Here is a 21,470-nt window from a genome sequence, read left to right as displayed (position 1 = left end):
CGGCGCATTAGACTGACGTCAGTACGTCAGGGTACTAATGCGCATGACCGACGCCATATCCTCAGTCTTTTCTTGCCCCAGATGTCAGAAGACCCTAAAAAGACAAGGCCAAAACCAAAACACACCAAACATACCTGCACCAAAAATATATACAATATATACAAAGGTACCAGAATATAATCTCACCTACACAACCACCCCTAAACACAGAGGGGAAGGAGGGAGGGTAAATTGAACTGCAGCAATGTGGATCCTCGAACATCTACATTTATGGTAGGTACAAAACTGTACTATGTTCTTCATTCCACATTGCTGCAGTCCTAACTATTGGGTAGAATCCCAAAGCAGAGGTAAGGGAGGCTGGCAAATCATAAGGAAGCAGGAGCTGATAACATGCCTTGCAAAATAGCTGTGGCAAAACCAGCCCTAGACTTAGAGTAGAGAGGAAGGTGGTAATGCTTAGAGAAAGTATGCACTGTACTCCAAGTAGCTGCCTCCAAAATATCCTTAGTTGCCACCCTTTAGAAATGCTGTTGAAGTGGCAGTAGCCCTAGTGGAATGAGGCCTAATCCCAGCTGGAATCTCCTTGCCATGATGGGAATAACAAAATGCAATGCAGAACCCAATCCACCTAGAAATAGTTTGTTTTGACACAGGCTTGCCCAGTGAACTCAAAGCAAAAGAAACAAACAACTGCTGAGACTGCCTAAAATCCTTAGTCCTGCTTAAATAATAACGCAATTGCCTGTGTACATCTAAAGTGTGCAAAATCTTTTCCCCTTTATTTTGGGGATCTGCATAGAAAGTAGGCAAATGAATAGTTTGGTTTAAAGCCACACTAGAAACCACCTTAGGCATAAAGGAAGGATTAGTACGTAATGATACCCTATCCTTATGAAAAATCTAAAAAGGCTCAACCGCCATAAGGGCCTGTAACTCAGAAACCCTTCTTGCAGAAGTAATGGCCAACAAAAATGCAGTCTTCCATGACAAGTATTTCAGTTCAGCAGTAGCCGGGCTCAAAAGGTTGTAGAGTAAGTTTCTCCAACACAAAATTGAGATCCCAAGCAGGAGTAGGAGCTCTATGGGGGTCTTATATTCTTTGCCCCTCTAAGAAATTGCTTGAACAAAGGATGTGAAAACAATGGTGGGTCACAATCATAGTGAGCTGAAATTGCTGCAGCATGAATCTTAATGGAAGAGAAAGACAAACCTTTGTCCAATAACTCAGTAAGATATTGAAGAGCCACACTCAAATTAGGCTCCGAAATCTCCAAATTCTTTGCTGCAGTCCAAAATAAAAATCTCTTCCATTTTTCTGCGTACACTTTCCTCGTACTAGGTCTTCTGGCTTCCATAATCACATTTAAAACTTGTTGAGGAAGTTGAGACCTGCTGTCTTTCAAAACAGAATATGCCAGGCTGTTAGATGAAGAGAGTGAAGCTTGACATTGAGCAGACGACCGTCCCTCTGAGACAACAGGTGTGGAATCAAGGGTAAAGGCCATGGAGGCTTCCTTACCAGACTCCTCAGTAATGGGTACCAGTGCTGCCGAGGCCAATCCGGAGCTATTAAAATCATCCTTGGCTTGTCTTGTCTGACCTTTAGAAGCACCTTTGGGAGAAGAGGAAGAGGTGGAAAAGCATACACATGAAGATTTTTCCAACTGAAAGAAAGAGCATCCACTTTCCAAGCTGTGTGATGAAATCCCTTCGTGCAAAACTTTGGCAGCTGGTGGTTTAGTGGAGAAGCGAACAGATCTATGTCTGGAGTTCCCCATGACACTGTCAATTTTGAAATACATGAAGATCCAGTTTCCACTCGTGGGGATCCATGATTTGCCTGCTTAACACATCTGCTAAGGAGTTCTGTGCTCCCGGCAGAAACCTTGCCTGAAGAGTTAGTTGCAAGCTGAGCGCAGTCTCCCATAAAATCATTGCTTGCCTGCACAATGGGTAAGAATGTGTTCCCCTTGTTTGTTGATGTACCACATGACAGTTGTGTTGTCTGTTAGAATCAACACCTGCCCTGGAAGAAGTAACTCCTTGAAAGCCATTAATGCAAACTGGACTGCTAACATCTCTTTCATGTTGATATGTAGATGCTGTAGTCTGGCAGGCCACTTGTCTTGTATCCATTTTCCATCTAGATGAGCTCCCCAAGCAATGTCTGAGGCATCTGTCGTTAGAATCTGACTCGCCTCTGGCCGGGTCACAGAGAGTCCCTTGTTTAGGTGACATTCCTGAGCCCACCACAAAAATTCCTTTTGAATGCAAGGTATTATTTGAATGACAGTGTCCAAATCCTGGCAGTGCTGTGTCCATAGATTTTTAGATACCATTGTAGCTTCCTCATATGCAGTTTGGCATTGGGAAGCACCAGAATACAAGATGCCATGAACCCTAAGGCTTGAAGGACTGTCCTTGCAGTCAGCCCGGACTGAAGAGATAGTTGATGGAAGTAACTGGATAGATTCTTTTGTTTGTCCGGGGTTAAAAAGGCCATCTGGGCTGCTGTATTCAGTCTCACACCCAGAAAGCACATGTCTTGAGAGGGTACTAGACTGGACTTTATTTCGTTCACAGAATACCCTAGGCATCTTAGCACTGCTATAACATATTCCAAATGCTGTAGAAGGTCTTCCTTTTCTTGAGCCAGAATCAGGCAGTCGTCCAAGTAAGGATAGATTTGAATTCCTTTTAGCCTGAAGTAAGTTATCACTGGAGCCAGAACCTTTGTGAATACTCTGGGCGCAGTGGATAAGCCAAAGGGCAATGCAGAGAACTGATAATGAGAATTTCCAGCTCGAAAACTCAGATACGTCCTGCAACTTAGCCTTATAGGCACATGAAGGTAAGCTTCCTTGAGATCTAAAGTTACCATCCAGTGATCTTTGCCCAGCAGAGGTAAAAGCTGTTGTAACGTCAACATTTTGAACTTGGGAATGTCCAGATAAGTGTTGAGGATAGATAAATCCAGAATTGGTCTCCACGTGTTCCCCTTCTTTGGTACTAGGAACAGGCGAGAATAAAATCCTAGGCCCCTTTCTGGCACAGGAACTGACTGAATGGCTCCTATTTGGAGCAACAGAGAAATTTGCTTGTGAGCCTCTGTTCTTTGTAGAGGAGGAATGTCTGGCATGCCTTTGAAAGGAGGCAAGGTATGGAAATAAAACCTGTAACCGTGGTGAATGATATCCAGAACCCATCTGTCTTGGGTAATTAAATCCCAATTTTCTTTGAAAAGAGACAGCCTTCCTCCCAGAGGTGCTGCCAGGCGAGAATGTACTGGCAGCTGAAAAGGCAGGTCATTGGGTCTGCTTACGAAAGGACTGACCCCTGCCCTCACCAGAAGTCTGAGCAGGTGAACTCCCTGTCCTAGGCCTAAAAGAACCTTGAGCTCTGCCCCTACCACCCCTACACCTACCCCTAGACGGGGAATGATGAGCAGGATAAGTCCACCCCTTAGTAGGCCAATTTCTACTAAACTTGGAGGCTGCACCTGCAAAAAATCTTTAACAGTTTGCATAGACTTAGCCTTGTCCTCCATTTTCTTTAAAACTGCTTCAACAGGCGAACCAAACAACACATCAGACTGTAAAGGAGCATCCAAAATCCTTGTCTTAACATGCTCAGCTAAGTTCTGATCTCTCAACCAGGCGTGCCTACGAAGAACAGAACCAGTGGCAGCCACCCTCGAGGAGGCCTGCACAGCATCAAAACCACACTGCAAGGAATGTTTACCCACCTGTTCAGACACATGAACTAAATCCTGCAACTCTTTACACTCAATACCTTCTGCCAGAGCATCCACCTTAGATTTCAATTGTGAAAGGAGGTAATTCTGATACTTTAACATGTGAAACTGACAATTCAATGCCCTCATGGCTAAAGTGGAAGAAGTATACACTTTCTTTCCCCATCTATCCAAAGCCCTTGCCTCTTTATCAGGAGGAACAGGATTTTTAACCACAGAAGCCTTCACACCTTTAGGCCCCTGAGAGACAGTTTCGGGTCTGCCCTAGGACTCTTAAAAGATACTTATGAGCTTCAGGCACCCTATAGTACCTATCCGGTTTAACTGGTGCAGGAGGCAAAGAATCAGGATTCAGGGAAGCCTCTGCAAAAACATCTTCCACCACATTCAGAACCGGAGGTATAGCTAAAGGCCTATGCTGGGGTAAAAACAAGAATTCCCTAAGCCTCTTCCTGGAATCAGAGAAATCTTGACCTTCCCATTTAAAATGCTCCCTCATGGAATGCAGAGTCTCTGAAAATGAAAAATCCTCAGGAGGAGAAGCTGACGGAGTAGAATCATCCACATCAGAATCAGAATAAGGAGGAAACTCCTGCAAGTCTTCAGTCGAAGACTCAGAAGCCTCCGAACAGTGCTCAAAACTCTCAAACTCAGGTTCCACCCTAGGTCTCTTATCAGGAGGGGGCATAGAACCTCTAATCATAGTAATCAAATCCTCTGCCATTTTAAGCATATGTTTCTTAGGCAAAGACCCTGAAGCACTAGGAGAAACCCCCACTGAAGCTACACTAGGCCTGCCTCTCAAAGAAGCCTTGGAAACAGAGCGGGAGGCTCTAACCACCTTAGGAAGAGAGGGAAGAACAGCCACCTGAGAAGCCCCCTCAGCCTGGCCTACTTCCTGAGAGGATACATCCTGTAACAATAAAGTCTCTCCCTGAGACTCCAAAGAAACACCTGGCAGAACCTCCGGCTCCACTGAGCCTTCTAAAGAACCGGCGCCAGGGACTGTCGGTTCTTCCACTCTAGGCTTTGCTGCTTTATCCTTGCGCTTTTTGCCCGAAGCGGGCGTCGGAACATCCGACGGCATTTTATAATTACAACGCTTCCCAAACACTAACCTGGCACAGTCTAACCTTCTCTTAATAGTGCGTTTGTTAAATCTTGCACAAGAGCGGCATCCAACAACGTTGTGCTCAGGCCCTAAACAAGGTATACACAAAGTATGGTAATCCCTATGAGGTATCTGTTTCCCACAAGAAATACAGTTATTCACTTTTTCTGACATCCGGTTAAATACTGAGGCAAGAAAACCAAAATATTCCCAACGGGTACTTAGCCAACTTTGATTCGGTCTGAAACTCTGACTTCAGAAACTTTCAGAACGCCAACCTGCACTCGCAAAACTGCTTCTGCATCGGACCATGCGGCAAAAAAGACTGAGGATATGGCGTCGGTCATGCGCATTAGTACCCTGACGTACTGACGTCAGTCTAATGCGCCGTGACCGACGTCAGCCATATACTTTGGTATTCGGGCCGACTGGACAGCGGACTACCCAATAGTTAGGACTGCAGCAATGTGGAATGAAGAACATCAGAATAATCCAAACTCCACCAAAATGGGCTGCCACCAGTAATAAAGAAATACTTTCCCCATGCCGAAAAGAAGTTAATAAAAGGCACAATTTTATTAGTAATTTAAGCTGTTGAAATAATCCTTTTCCCAGGGGGAGTTTAAAATACGGACAAACAAGCAAGTTTTGAATGTGTCAGGCATTGTATTTGAAAATTATGGTATAACTGCTAGGCATAACAACTTTATCACTGAAGAATATTTTTCTCATTTGAAAAGGGATTTACTTTTGTTCCTTCGGCTAGTTATAATTTAACATGCTCTCTTACTGAATTCAAACTGTTAATTAGGAAGTTAAACTTTGCAACTCAATTTCAGGATGGTTTAGAAAACAACTTTAATGAAAGGCAACTTCTAAGAAAAAAAGGGCTTAGTTATATCAATGAGGAACCCCCCCATAGTGCAAGCTTATACTTTTGAACAAGATTGATGGGCTGCTGAAGCCCATTCAGGATTTAAACACGCAAATGATCATGAACTCATGGGACTTTCTGGGTAGGTTAAAGCCTGAATTATGGGACATGGATTTAATTTTTGTCACCACAGATGTTACTGATCTATGTTCTTGTATACCCCAAGATAAAAGTTTACAGTTGCTTCATGAGGTGTTATTAAACCTTGTACATTTCTTGAGGTGAAAAAGTCGATTGGTAACTGAATTAATGGAGATAGTGTTTGAGAACTACTTTATATGGTTTGAAGGGGAGACTTTCAAACAGAAAGAAAGGTGTGGCGATGGGTTCTGCTTATGCCCTCATTTTCACTAATTTAGTTATGTTCTCTTGGGAGACGAAACTTGTTTTTTCATCCCCATTTTTTCAATACACAAAGCTTTGAGATTTCTGGATGACATTTTTATCCTATGGACAGGTGATTATACTTTACTTTTTGAATTCATTCAATTAACCAAACTATTACATTTTTGAAGTTTATTCACCACACCAACAATAGAAAGATTAATTACCTTGATACTACTATGATGTAGGAATTAAGTGTTTTATCTCCCGACATATAGAGAAAAACTTTTTCTAATGTCTACTTGCACCTTAAAGTGCCTACCTCTTATCACAAAAGAGAAGTTTGGTCAAAGGGCAGTTTGTTAGAATAGCGCATATGATATTTGGAAGGGACACATCTGAAATTGAAATGATATGATTTACAAAATGTTTCTGGAGAGGGAACACCCCCCCCCCCCCCGCAAGGGCTGGGAGGCAAGATCAGTAAGGAATTTGAAGAGGCTGGGGTACAAAATATGTTCCCTTACTTGGAGTGGGTCTAAAAGGGTTAAAAAACCAACAAGAATGGTCAAATTTTGATGGTGGACCAGACAATGTTTTTAGGGAAAAGGATTCCAGTCCTTCTAGTCCTAAAACAACTTGCAAGAATTTTGAGAAACTCCTTTACAGTAGAGCTTTCACTCTACAGTTGAATGCAGGTTCAAAGGTTATAAAAACACTGAATAGCCATTGGTGCATATTGACAAGTGATGGTAATTTGAAAAATACTGTAGGAAATGCACCAAACTATATTTATAGCAAAGCAGACAATATTAAAATACAGTGGACAACACAATATTTTAGTTTAGGTGAGGCAACGTGTAAAAGCACAAAAAAAATGTGGCTCCTGTAATCAAAGCACATCTTAGAAACTGACCTCATAGTTTTGGAAAATAGTTTAAAATTTAGAATATACCCACATGGAGGTAACTGTGCCAGTAAGGAACTGGTTTACTTAGCATTATGTTCTACATGTTCTGCTTTTTATGTAGGAAAGACAGAATGCAATTTAAAAAATGTATATAAAAACATTACTATAAGATTTCCATGTGTAATATGAACATAGGCATTCAACCAGATGTCATGATTTCGCCTTGTCAGTGAGTCTGATACTTTCAATTGTACTTCTGTAATTTCATTCAACTTGGATGCAATGGACATTGTGTCCATTATAAAGAAAAATTAGCGCTTATTAACCACAGAGTTAACAGGAACATTTGGACTATTAACACCCCCTAAGGTCACTTTTAGGAGGGGCCCTTAACATCAAAAACATTCTGGAGTCCAAAGTTGCTGGTGCCTCCCCCAGATCTGGGATGTTTAAATGTCACATGTGCAGGTACTGCAGATATATTAAAGCAAGTTCAGCTTTTTCCATAAGGGACAAGAAGTATCTCATACAAGGAAGATTCAATTGTGCCAGTAAACGGGTGGTATATTTAGCTCAGTGTTCAGTTTGCTCAGGCTTCTACATCGGCAAGACTGATAAGAAACTACAGGAATAGGTATATGAGCACTTATATGCCATCAGGAAGGGGAAGGTCGACAACGCTTTGGCCAAACACATTAGATAATCCAGGGCACGAATTCTCGTTTTCAGTGATGGACCAGCTACACCAAGAGCATATGGGGGACCCGATTCTTTAAGACTAGATTGCAAGGGAGTTGATGTGGCAACTTAAGTTGGAAGCTTACCATTTACCTGGACTTAACAGTATGCTTTCCATCAGTTTCCTTAAATTGAGAAGCCTAGTGAGGTGAAGCCCCCTGGAGTGGCTAAATGCCACCCGGGAATACATACATGTTTGCGTTTTATCACTTTTTCATTTTTGTTTACCACTCACTGTTTATACCAATGTTTATATTAACACTTGTGGGAATTTTCTTCCCACTTTTATACTTATTTATATATATATATTATATTTTCTTGTGGTTATTGATAATTTTGATCATTTGTACTTATATGTAACTATGGTGGCTTTAAAATTTAATATTTGGAGCATTATAGGTTTACCAGGATTGATGGCAGGTATGAGTAGCAGATACCAAATTGTTGAATATTTTGGCCGCTTTTTAGTTAAAAATTTCAAAGTGTAATTATGTGTTTTTTAAAGGGGAGCCGCTAGGGGGTGCATCTGAGTGGAGTAGTGATGTATATATAGTGAGACAAATGTGTGGTGCAGTTTGTTTTCTGAGGAAGTTGGTGCAGTGCACCAACGAAAAGCTTGTTTTTAAGCTTAATAAAATTTTAATTCGGTTTTCATTTATGGGCGTTCTTGTTTCACAACATAATCTGTGGATTACAAAGAATCTTTGCATACATCCATCTGAATCCAGAAGTCTAAAGGTGCTGGACCTCCAAGGGCGTTTTTTTCATCAGTTTATTTTTTGTTTTTTGAATTTTTAGAAGGTTTATGTCTTCCACCATGCAGGAAGCCAGTGGTACCCAAGACCCAGGCGACTTAACTATACTTATTAACCTCCTAACTGAGAAAGTTGATCATTTTTCACAGCGAATCAATGGGCTTTCACAAAGTGGTTCTTTGAGTCCAACGGTGCGCCCTTCCAGTGGATTACCGACGGAATCTCCAGCTTTGTTATTGGCTAGTGGAACCGGAGCTGACTTGAGAGTTGTCACCATCGGTAACAAGAATTTACATAATACCGATAGCAGCGGTAAGCCTAAAGGCATTTCGGGAGGTCATTCTAGTTCAGGTGAGAAAATTGGAGCCTCTCCAGCTATTTTCGGTGAAACGGAGGCACCGAGGAGGGGCTATGTTGAATTAGACTTGAACAATTGGTTGAATCGCCCCTTCAGTTTTCACAATGGGGAAGACATCAGTAATATTGATATTCAAACTGAAGGATTGTCCGATTTATCTACTAAGCTCAACAATTTCGACCAAAAATTATTGAGGCTAAGGAAGTTACAACTTGAGGTATCCTACTTTGGGGAATGCAGACGTGCGAAGATTGTTCTGAAGGGGCTTCGCTCGTGGCAATACCCCACAGGTTTGGAGAATGGGTCGAAATTCCATCTTGACCTCTTGGCACTTTTTGATAGACATGGGAATGAATTGATTAACTTAACTTGCGCCCACTATCAGGAAGCTATTAACCAATTAACCACGGAACTTTCTAACCTAGATGAGGAAATCAAATCAGACACCCATTTTTCTAGATACCGTTATGAATATGAAAGAGTTTTTACCAGTATCGACCAACACATTGCCAAGACCACTATAACTAAAGTAAAGAAACTCCAGAGGGACATACAAGCCTACAAAGAGGGGGTAGCTTACCCCAAACCCACTAAATCTCAAGGGAATTTTCTAGGGAATAGCAGAACCACCATGGGGTCGCTACCCGGCCCAGTGACTAATGGTCAATCCATGCACCCCAGTGAACCAGAGAATGGATCCCTATTTAGGCGAACAAACCAGAGAATTTCAACGGAAGGTGTTATGAGTATTGGGCCGGGTGCGAGCCAGGAAGAGCAGACTCTTGACAACTATGACGAAAATTTTCAAGTCCAAGCCTCCTCCCCCCAGCCACAGTCGGGTCGGATGACGAGGAACAAATACAAAACCAGGAAGAACTGAGAGATCATGGTTTAGCTATTCCTTCAGCACCCCCAACGCAACCTTTGGAAATTCTTTACAACATGGGTAAAGACTTCACGATTTATAATTTTTCACAGTTTGCCTTTTCCCAACCTTTGGTGGATGTTTTGGCTAAAGGTCTAACTTTTGTACCCCCCTGTAGAGCTGGTGTTGGGAGGACTATATTGGACCTGAAACTTTTTGTGAGAAAGTTGAACCTGTCACTATTGTTGGGTGATTCCCAAAAACGCAAGAACTCTTACCACATACCAGGTACTTTTAATCCGCCATTACTCCCAGCTGTCGGAATTTTTGAACAATTGTGTGATCTCGACATCCGCCACCTCCTCAATTCAAGGTACCAAGCTCATTTTAATACCACTAAGGAGGAGAGAGCCTTGTTAGAGGGACTTAGGTTTGCATCAGTTAGACTTATGCAACCTGATAAGGGAGGGGGATTGGTGGCTATGGACATGAACGACTATGACGACAGGATGTTGGCTGTTTTATCTTCTGATACTTACCAGGAGGTTGCTAAGAATGAACTGAATCTCAGCTTGTGCCGCAACCGGTCATTTTTTGAGGAGATGTTTATTAATGGCATTATAGATGTGGATGTATACAATTTCGTTTCTGCGGCATCACCTAAAATTCCAGTTTTGTTTGGGAATCCCAAGATACACAAGAACATCCATGACCCACCTATGTGGCAACTGGTTAGTGCCAGAGGAAGCATTACATATGCAGCATCCAAGGTGGTTGATGAGATTCTCAAGAAGTATGTGGACAGAGTTCAATATATCTTGAGAGATTCTTGGAAAAAGTGGGTTCTGTTCCATTTAATGCTGATTGTATTCTTTTGACCATTGACGTTGTTGACCTGTATTCATCTATTCCCCATTTGGAGACGGTTGAGTGGATCCAATTGGAAATGTTTTTTCATCATGCTCCTGCAGAAGACGTTATGGTCAGCGAGCTATTGGAGGTTATTCTTACCAGCAACTTTTTTACATTTAATAACCGGTGGTTTCACCAATTGATTGGGGTCCCTATGGGATCGCCCTGTGGAGCCAGTGTGGCCAATTTAGTTATGGCCCACTGGGACAGGGTGTTTGTTTTATCTAACCCTTTGGTCCAAGAGAAAGTAGTGTTATATACTAGGTTCTTGGATGACATTTTTGTCATCCTTAATGGTACTCTAGATGATGTCAACAACTTGGTATCGTTTTTTAACGGCTCTACAGAATTTTTGAAATTCACATCCGAGTTTGCCACTGACAAGATTACCTATTTGGACGTGTAACTAGAGAAAGATAGGAGCTTAAATCACTTCATGGCCAGCATACATCGGAAGCCGACCTTCTCGAATTCTTATCTACACTTTGACAGTGAACATCCATTACACCAAAAGAGGGCTATCGTGAAAGGCCAATTTGTTCAAGCAGCCCGCATGACAACAGAAGATAAGAAATTTCACGAGGCGTGTAAGTTCATCTTTGGCATGTTCGTCAGCAGAGGGTACCCCACTGATCTTGTTGCAGAATTGAGCGTGGAAGTGCAGGGGAAGAGGGCCAATGGCCACTTCCGCCCCATTTTGGGGAACATGGAGGATGGGCCTCCAGGTTTACCTCGCCTTGCCAATGAGTCTGATACTTTCAATTGTACTTTTGTAATTTCATTCAACTTGGATGCAATGGACATTGTGTCCATTATAAAGAAAATTGGAGCTTATTAACCACAGAGTTAACAGGAACATTTGGACTATTATCCCCCCCTAAGGTCACTTTTAGGAGGGGCCTTAACATCAAAAACATCCTGGAGTCCAAAGTTGCTGGTGCCTCCCCCTGATCTGGGATGTTTAAATGTAACATTTGCAGGTACTGCAGATATATTAAAGCAAGTTCAGCTTTTTCCATAAGGGACAAGAACTATCTCATACAAGGAAGATTCAATTGTGCCAGTAATCAGGTGGTATATTTAGCTCAGTGTTCAGTTTGCCCAGGCTTCTATATTGGCAAGACTGATAGGAAACTACAGGAACGGGTATACGAGCACTTATATGCCATCAGGAAGGGGAAGGTCGACAACGCTTTGGCCAAACACATATTAGATAATCCAGGGCACGAATTCTTGTTTTCAGTGATCGACCAGCTACACCAAGAGCATATGGGGGGGACCTGATTCTTTAAGACTAGAGTGCAAGGAGTTGATGTGGCAACTTAAGTTGGAAGCTTACCAATTACCTGGACTTAACAGTATGTTTTCCATCAGTTGCTTCCTCAAATTGAGAAGCCTAGTGAGGTGAAGCCCCCTGGAGTGGCTAAATGCCACCCGGGAATACAAACATGTTTGCGTTTTATCATTGTTTCATTTTTGTGTTTACCACTCACTGTTTATACCAATGTTTATATTAACACTTGTGGGAATTTTCTTCCCACTTTTATACTTATTTATATATATATTATTTTTTTATGGTTATTGCTACTTTTGATCATTTGTACTTATATGTAACTATGGTGGCTTTAAAATTTAATATTTGGAGCATTATAGGTTTACCTGGATTGACGGCAGGTATGAGTAGCAGATACCAAATTGTTGAATATTTTGGCCGCTTTTTAGTTAAAAATTTCAAAGTGTAATTATGTGTTTTTTTAAAGGGGAGCAGCTAGGGGGGCGCATCTGAGTGGAGTAGTAATGTATATATAGTGAGACAAATGTGTGGTGCAGTTTGTTTTCTGAGGAAGTTGGTGCAGAGTGCCGACGAAAAGCTTGTTTTTAAGCTTAATAAAATTTTAATTCAGTTTTCGTTTATGGGCGTTCTTGTTTCACAACATAATCTGTGGATTCCAAAGAATCTTTGCATACATCCATCTGAATCCAGGAGTCTAAAGGTGCTGGACCTGCAAGGGTGGTTTTTTCATCAGTATGACTTCAAAACATTATTTTAGAAAGAATTTCAATTAATCCCAGAGGTGTAGGCTGGAAACAGAAAGCTGGGCTACAAAACTTGGTGTGGCAATTAAATGATTTCATTTTTTTAATTCCTGCTTTAAAGCAGAAATCACAACGTTGTAAGATTTACTTCACATTTTACTTAACTGATGGATTTTACTAGAAAATGAATGACTGCTATGTTTTTAAGAATTATTTTAAGATGATTTTTAAAAAGTGCATGTACCTTGAAATGTTTTAACTGTGGAATGGTTTAATTATTTTTAATTATTAGTTTCTGGTAAGTAGGCTGCACAGCCCTATTAAAAGAATTGAGTTTCACTCATGCTTATATTCTGATGATGTCCTGACATTTTGGAAAAGGACAAAAAGCTTATTTCAACAACTTAACTTACTAATAAAACTGTGCCTTATATTAATGTTTTTGTGTGGAGAAAGTATTAATGTTTATGGTAGCCCATTTTGGTGGCGTTTGGATTATTTTGTTTTTCTACGTTTTGTTCTTCAATCCACCTTTGTTCCTTTTTATAATGTATTTAAATCTGACGCAGTCATCAAGGACTTTGGCACGTACATTGAACACCACACTTCTTTGACCACAATGTCTCTATGGTGGTTAGAAAGCCCTTCAACCTTGCGCAGTTTATCCATTGTGGCATTTCCTCAAGGTCCAAAGAAGTTATAGTCCCACTTTACTCATTCTTTATTAGACCCAAAGAACATAATGCATCCTTCTGCATGTTCCTCACTAAGCATCTAATCCAGCTTGCAATACATCAACATTCCCTCACCAAAATTCTCTGGTCTCAATAACTTTAGTTACTCTACTATACTAGAAGCTCTGTTATTCTCCTCAATGCCACACAGACTCCTAAGGGGTAACTTCTGCTAGCACTCCATACAATGAATGACCCAGCATTCTTTGAACTTCTTCACCCAAACAGAACAAGTGGTAAAGTAAACATCCATTCCAGAGATCAAAATCTATACTACCACATCAATAAGACCAGATGGTGCAACAGATAACTAACCCAAGTATCTCCAGTTTCTGGAACAGACTGCCCTTAACTATCAAGCAAAGTACTTCCCCCTAGCATCCTTAAAAACCAATCTGGATGACTGGATTAGGCGACTAAATTTTTCTAAGGATATGGGGAGTAAGTCTTCTTAAAGGCGTACTGTTAGTCTCCCATCACTACTGGGTGATGTGACAGTTTCCTGATCATCTGTTCAGATCATAAGTTTACTGGGAACCGATCAACTTTTAAGAAAAAGAAAGTAATCCTTGTAAAATAAACTTTCTTGTGTGTTCCTGAAGAGAGTATGGACCAAAGCCCTTGCATATCTCACAGACCACCTGCAAATACTCCAGCCACAGGTGTGGGTATCCTGTGGTGGAATTTTGTAGCCACACCAGCTACATTTCTTGAAGACACTGCTTTTCACAAAGCAAATGTAATAAAACTAGACAGACAAGAAATTCCTAAGAAACTTGGCACACACAAGAACTTTAGCACAAAGGTCTACTGCTACAAAAATAGTAACAATTACTTCCACAGAAAATGGCTAGTTAAGTGCAAGAACCACTGCTTGAAGAAGAAATGGAAAGTTAATAAAAAAGAGGCATCCGCAATCATCGCATTTAGAGTACAGACGAAAAAGACGAATGAGATCAGCAAAAACCTTAATAAAATCTAAAAGAAATGCCCAATTATCCTGTGCACTGGCTTCACAATCCATACTGCTTGAGGAGCAAATGAGATCTGAGGCTGAGCGGGGAACAGAAGCATTACAGAAATAGGCAAAGAGTCTGAGATCAAGCACTTGAAGTGATAAAAGTGTCAGATCAGATTCACTTGCGAGTGACCTCCCATAAGTCAACCAGATGGGCGCGATGAGACAAAATCTGGTACATGTACCATGCACTTTTTGAACAAAGCTGTCAATCAACTCCAAACATACTGTACTTAGGCTAACTCAGGTGGAATACCATGAAGACTTCAGGTAAGGACTCTGGAAAAATCATGAAAAAAATAATAATTTTAGCCAAGTAGAATTTCCTTGCATCTGGTTTCCTGGCCCCTATAATATACTCATTACCCTTAGGTTTGAAAGAAATCCAGTATGAGATCAATGTCTTAGCACCAAGTCTGACAATCTTAGACAATTGGGACATGGATACAAAAGGGTCCCTTTTCTGCTGGGTCAACGATCTGCTAAAAGTTACCAGAAGGGCTTATAGTTCTTTCCTGCCTTGATAGACTAATGGAGAAAACCAGGGTGGCTTGGCCAAAAAAAAGGGAGTTTTTAGCATGAGACCTCTTTTGTCTACTCTTGCCTTCAGAATGACCAAGAGAAGCATGGGAAATATCACATTTAAGTCTCCTTTTCCAGTGCAAAAAAAAGTATTCAATAACAACATTTCTTAGCAAGGTACCCGTTATTCACTTGCAAGTCTTCCTGGGCTAATCATTCAGGACTGACGCCAACAGGTCTATTTCAAGTCCTCTGGAGCAAAATTATGCAGTGAAACACCAGTTAGGTCCAACTTCCATTTGTGCTGCTTGGAAGATCTGTGTAGCTGCTCTATCAGAGCACTCTGGGTTGAGGAGATATAAAAGGTGTAGTTTTCCGTTTGCTTGCCAGACTTCAGATCATAGCTAGTCTCCACAGCTATTAAAATGTATTTTCCTTTGTTTGCTGAAGTACCACAAAGAAGCCATTACAAGTCCCCAAATTAACTCTGGGACACTGAACTGGACAAGTCAAGCTTGCCTACTAAAGGCCCACCAAAAAAGCAGGTGAAATTAAACAATGCTTTGAGCTTATGGCAATGACAAAGAGCACAGTCTATTGTTTTGAACTGGTATAATGTCAGCAGGACCTGGGCAGCTCAGTATTTTTAACTTTAAAAGTCTAACTCCTCTTCCTCATAATGCTATGTTCACACACATCCTTTCCAGATCTCCAGGGCACTAGTGAAAAATGGGGGGGGGGGGGCATAAATAAAACAATACCATTCACAAAACAAAGACCAAACACCCTTTTAAACATCCCTAAACCACTTCCCCCCAGAAGCTGGGGATAGAGGGGTGGGGTAAGTTGACAAGATGGAATGTGATCACTCAGAATAGTTTTGTATTCCCCACAATTGTGGATCTGAAATTTTCAGGTCAATCTTCAAATGGGATGACACACTGCAGGAAAGAAACTTAACTAAAGAAAGTCTTTCAATGATGGATCAAAAGTAGATTTCACTGATGGGACCTTGCTTTGAGGCAACTAAGCTTTCAAGACAAATGGTTAATTCCACCCTTCATACCTGCATCTTTGTCACTTCGTCAAAAAATACACTTTTTAACATGAAAAATAATAAAACTGACAGCAACATACAACAGCTCAGTGTAAAAGAATAAGCTAAAAAGTTCCAGGAAAAGACTGCCAGTTTCTAAAAGATTTAGTAGAAAACAAGTGCACTCTTCTAAAGAGTCAGCAGGGAAGCAATAACCATGATGAATGAACAAATGAAAAGTACACCCACCTTGATAAGGTTAGCTCCTCCTTTTTCACAGCCAATGTAGTACTTCTTTTCTGAGGTTTGGAATGCCAGCAATTCTTTTGTTACACCAAGATGCCCCTCCAGGATAGTCTCTTCCACACCAGTATCACCAGATCTTTTCACTTCATCCTTTATCGAAATGAAATGAAATAAAATAAAATAAATAAATGAATGAATGAATAAAATAGACGTCTCCAATCACTAACAAAATGAGTAAGAATAAAAGCACCTACACAAGAGACAACAAACTGGCCTGTAAAAAATATTCAAACTAAAAGGTTATGCAACAAAGAACTCCCCCAAATTAGCTAATTGGACATTGTGTTCCAGTGGGTACTCCTATAAACTCCTATTCTGATATTCCCAGCTTGGAATACTTCTACCCCCCCCCCTTTCAAATGTCACATTGAGGGGCACAAGTGGATCTACTTATGCACAGTGTGGTCAAGTGTCAGGTTAGAAGGTGTACTAAACCCCTGCATCTCTCAGTCTGATCCCATTCACTAGGCAAGCACAACCCATAGAATAGGGAAAAAAATAACAAAAAATAAAATAAATATTTAATGACATAAGTGCCCAGCTGACAGAGAAAACCAAGAACAGCAAAGTAGAAAGGATGCCTAAATACAGGGAAAAACAAGAAAGTAATACTACCCACCATCAGAAACCCCCCCTCATGACTAAGCTGACAGCATTCTGTATTACATCCGACTCAAAGCCTTCACAGTAGGCAAATACTGGTAACAATTCTAAACTATAAATACTGAAACAGTAGGATGAGATATAAAGTAAGGTCAAAGAAAAAGGGCTTAAAGAGCAAAGAACTAAAGAATAAGTAAGTCAAAAGATGCCATACTCGAGGAACCACAGTCCAACCAATAATATTTGGTGAAAGTGTAAACTAACAAATGAATGATGTACGAAATGATTCAACAAAGACAGATTTTGTAGCATGTAGTGGAAGTAGTCGTGCCCTGGTAGACTTGCTTTCAACAGCAATACACAAACACAGCACTGTGTGATGGCAAAACACAATATACACACAGCAAAGGTCTGCTAGCCAATTAAAGCCCCATGCCTCTCAGAAGTAAACAAGGGAAAACACACCTCAGTCTTCTTGAACATAAGTACCATCTTCATGGAGACAATGAGGTGGGTAAGTAACAGAGTGTATCAGAGCTCCCACTACTACACTAGATTCCATTTCTTATAGGAAAACAGAGAAACAAATGGAATAACTTCAGAATTATTCTAAAATTCTTTTTGAAGAAAACAGGTTTAGTACTAACAGATGACAAACCCTTATGAAAAGGCAAACCAGATTCCTAAAGTAGGATACAGCACATAGAGCCTTCAAACAGACAGGATGGCCATCAGGAAAAATGTCTTAAAACAGATGCATTTTGAAGCTGCTGAACCAGCTGTACATAAGCAAACTAGTCAGTCATGATGTTCAAGATAGAGATTGCTTCTCCAAAGGAAGATGAAAATGCCAAACCTTTTCAGATGCTGTTTAAACACACACTGTTAGTCACTTTGGTGACCTTCTCAACAGTGATCGGCAAATGCCAGAGATGCACCCTTGCTGTGGAATAAGGGAGACTCGAATGGATGTTTATGCCTGATAAAGGTCAAGACAAGCTGCAAGCTAGTTGAATGAGAGAAAAGATATTGCTATGGTCTGACATTCAATTTAGCAGCATAAACAGAGTAAAAAGCTTTGTGACTGCTTCAAAACATTCCAGAATTTTAAACACCTTTCCAGTGGGAGTAAACAATCATGAACAAGAGCATGAGGTGGAGGCAGACTGTCACTCCTTAAAAGGAAGTTTCTTTGATAAACAGGAAAATTCCCAGCACTGCCAAAGACCTGTGAAAAAGAAAATGATTGCCCTCACGGCCATAGTACAAGAAACCATGAAGAATTTTGGTCCTTCTCTGAATTCTCCAGTACTGTGAGGAATCTGATAGAAAGGGAAAAAAAAAACCAAGGGAATCTTTCCTGTCATGGGAAGAATACCTTTACAATCAAATTCTTTTTGCCTTGTTGAACTCAGCATAACAAAAGAATGGCTATGAAGTTAACTGCTGCCGAACAGATGCCCTGGGTTAAAACTCAATGAAAGGCCAACAATGCCTCTCTGCACTAGGGCATATGAGCATATACCAACCACTTTGATTATATACTGGACCATTAACCTGTTTTCTGGGTCAAGAAGGAAGCATTTTGGTCTCTGGGGCTTCCAGAGTGAACAATACTGCCTGTAACTTCAGTTGGCTGCTAAAATGATTACTTTTCCAAAGGATCCACTTTCTCTTCACTATGGAGGAGTCAAGGTGAGCTGCAAAACACACCAGTAAAGGGAAATTCAGACCCCTTGAAAGAGATTACTACAGGAGAAAAGAAAGCCCACACAATCAAGTACAGTTATGTACACTTACCATAAATTTAGATGTTCGAGTGTATGCACTGTTGCAGTCATCACATTTGGGTTATCCTGCCAGGGGTAGCCCTCAGTTGGCCGGAACACCAGAGGCTTAATCATTCTGCGTCGGTTGCAGTCGTTCCAGGACTGACATCAGGACATCAGTGGTATAAAAATCAGGCAGCCGACGCCATAACATCAGTTTTTCTTGCCCTGTCAGGAGCCCTCAATAGTGAGCTAGGTTATGGTGGAAGAACACCACCAGTAGAAAGTAAATACAAAAATTCCTTGTAAAGAGAGACAGAGACAGACAGACAAGGGGGACAGAGGGAGGGAAACCAGGACTGCAACAGTGAATACACTCGAACATCTACATTTCTGGTAAGTGTACACAACTGTACTATGTTCTTCGTGTTTCATTGTTGCAGTCATCACATTTGGGTTGATTCCCAAAACTGAAAAAAAGGTGGAGGCAGTCAAGAAGACTGGGGGCTGGCTAGGATGCCCTGCGAGACTGTGGCGGCAAAGCCTGCCCTGGATTTGGAGAAGATAGGCAGGTGGTAATGTTTGGTGAAGGTATAAACACATGTCCAGGTTGCAGCCTCCAGGATGTCCCTTGGTGGGGACCCCTCTGAGAAAAGCTGCAGAGGTGGAGGTTGCTCTGGTGGAATGTGTCCTGAAACGCTTTAGAGGTGGTTTATTGTGGTTTCTCATACTGTCTGTAGCAGAACTGGATGCAGTGTGCTATCCATTTGCTCCTGCAGCGAAGCTGACTAGCAATTGATCAGTTTTCTAAAAGAATTAGTCCTGTCCAGGTAGAATCTGAGCAGTCTGTGGCTCTGTGCACATCTAGAGAGTGCAGAATCCTCCCCCCTTATTCTGTGGGTTAGGGGAAAAGTTGGGCAAATTAATGGATTGGTTGAGAGCCACACTGGACACCACTTTAGGCATGAAGGATGAGTTAATCCTGAGGGAGATCCTGTCAGCATGAAAAATGATGAAGAGCTCTACAGCTATGAGTGCTTGCAGCTCTGAAACTCTTCTAGCTGAAGTGATACCAGAAGCAAGGCTGGCTTCCAAGATAGGAATTTTAACTCTACTGAAGCTGTAGGTTCAAAGGGGGATAGGGTGAGCTTTTCCAACACAAAGTTAAGGTCCCAAGCTGGGGTAGGAGCTCTTCTGGGTGACCTTAAGTTGTTAGCCCCTCTTAGGAACTACTTGATGAGAGGGTGTGAGAAGACAGGTGGCTCTGTGCTGTAGTGAGCAGAGATGGCAGAGGCATGAATTTTAATAGAAGAGAAGGATAGACCCTGTGTAGTAGGGTCTAATCCAGGATGGTAGGGAGGGCTGTGCCGTTATGGCTCCCTGAGCCTGGATCCAGGTGCAAAACCTTTTCCACTTGTCAGCATAGGATTTTTTTAGTGCTGGGGCATCTGGCCTCATGTATAATATCTAGCACTTGTTTGCTTAGGCTGGCAGCCTGAAGACAGGTCAGGAAATAAGCCAGGCTGCCAGGTTGTGGGTCTGCAATTGGGGATGTATGAATTCTCCAGTCCTCTGGGTCAGGAGTGTTAGGATCTGAGGTAGGTGCCATGGTGGCACGGGTGACAGGCTGCACAACAATGGGCACCAGTGCTGGCGTGGCCAGTCTGGGGCAATCAGGATTGTCCTCGGTTTTTCCTCCCTCCCTTATTGTGAGCAGTACACTTGAGATGAGTGGTAGAGGAGGAAATGCACAGACCGAGAGGTTTACCCACTGGAAGGATAGAACATCCATTTTCCAGGCCTTGCTGTGAGGTTCCCTGGTGCAGAATTTGCTGAGCTGATTGGAGTGGGAGGCAAAGAGGTCCACCTTTGGGGTGCCCCATTTCTGGGTTACAAGGATGAAGGTTCTGTGGTCTAGCTGCCACTCATGTGGGTCTAGTAGGTTTCTGATTAAGTTGTCTGCCAGAGAGTTTAGGGAGCCTGGCAGGTATTGTGCTAGCACGTGTACTTGCATGGTTGATGCTGTGTGCCAAAGGGTCATGATGAGACTGCAGAGTCTCCCAGATTGCTGATATACCACATCACTGTGGTGTGTTGTCTGTTTTGATCAGCAGAGGCCCCAGGGAGAGTAGGGGTCTGAAAGTTGTCAGGGCATGCTGAACAGCTAGCACCTCTTTTTGGTTGATGTGCAGATGTAGTTGATTTGGGCTCCAATGGCCCTGAATGCACCTGCCGTACAAGTGTGCATTCCAGGCAGAGTCTGATGCGTCTGTGGTGAGGGCCTCGGCGGCGTGGGGTTGTGAGAAGGGAAGTCCCTTGTTGTGGTTGCATGCTGCTGCCCACCAAAGAAAATCTTTCCTTAGACAAGGTATCACTGTTTCCAGGTCTTGAGAGTGTTGACACCAAAGGCTTTTTAGGCACCATTGTAGTTTCCTCATATGCAGTCTGGCATATGGAATGAGTAGAATGCAGGAGGCCATGAACTCTACCTTGTGGATAACTGGATTCTGTTGGCTAGTTGAGAGAAGTAGCCTGTCAGGTAGGCTTGTTTTTCTGGAGTAAGGAATGCCATCTGGGATGCTGTGTCCAGGCTTGCTCCCAGGAATACAATTTTGTGTGGGGAGACTAGTCTTTCTCTTTTCGTTGATAGTATACCTCAGGGAGGTCAGTAGGTCCTTTACAAAGGTCAGGTTCTGTAACAGCTTTTCCTGACTGTCTGATTGAATCAGGCAATCGTCTAAGTAGGGGTAAATTTGAATATTTCTTTGTCTGCAAAAAGCA

At 41.8% G+C, this 21,470-nt stretch overlaps 1 protein-coding gene across 1 annotated transcript in view; it reads right to left on the bottom strand.

Moving 5' to 3' along the window:
- Positions 1-21,470, bottom strand: part of USP9X (ubiquitin specific peptidase 9 X-linked) — a 5,037,693-nt gene that overhangs the window by 1,601,414 nt on the left and 3,414,809 nt on the right. The window contains exon 27 of the mRNA XM_044071835.1: positions 16,261-16,407. Coding sequence (XP_043927770.1) covers positions 16,261-16,407 — 147 coding nt within the window. The remainder of the gene's footprint in view (positions 1-16,260; positions 16,408-21,470) is intronic.

This window comes from Protopterus annectens, chromosome 5.part0 (assembly GCF_019279795.1).
Source record: "Protopterus annectens isolate FY-2018-M chromosome 5.part0, PAN1.0, whole genome shotgun sequence".
Taxonomy (NCBI): domain Eukaryota; kingdom Metazoa; phylum Chordata; order Ceratodontiformes; family Protopteridae; genus Protopterus; species Protopterus annectens.
Note: the sequence above shows the minus strand (reverse complement) of the source record. Positions and strands in the feature narration are given on the sequence as shown.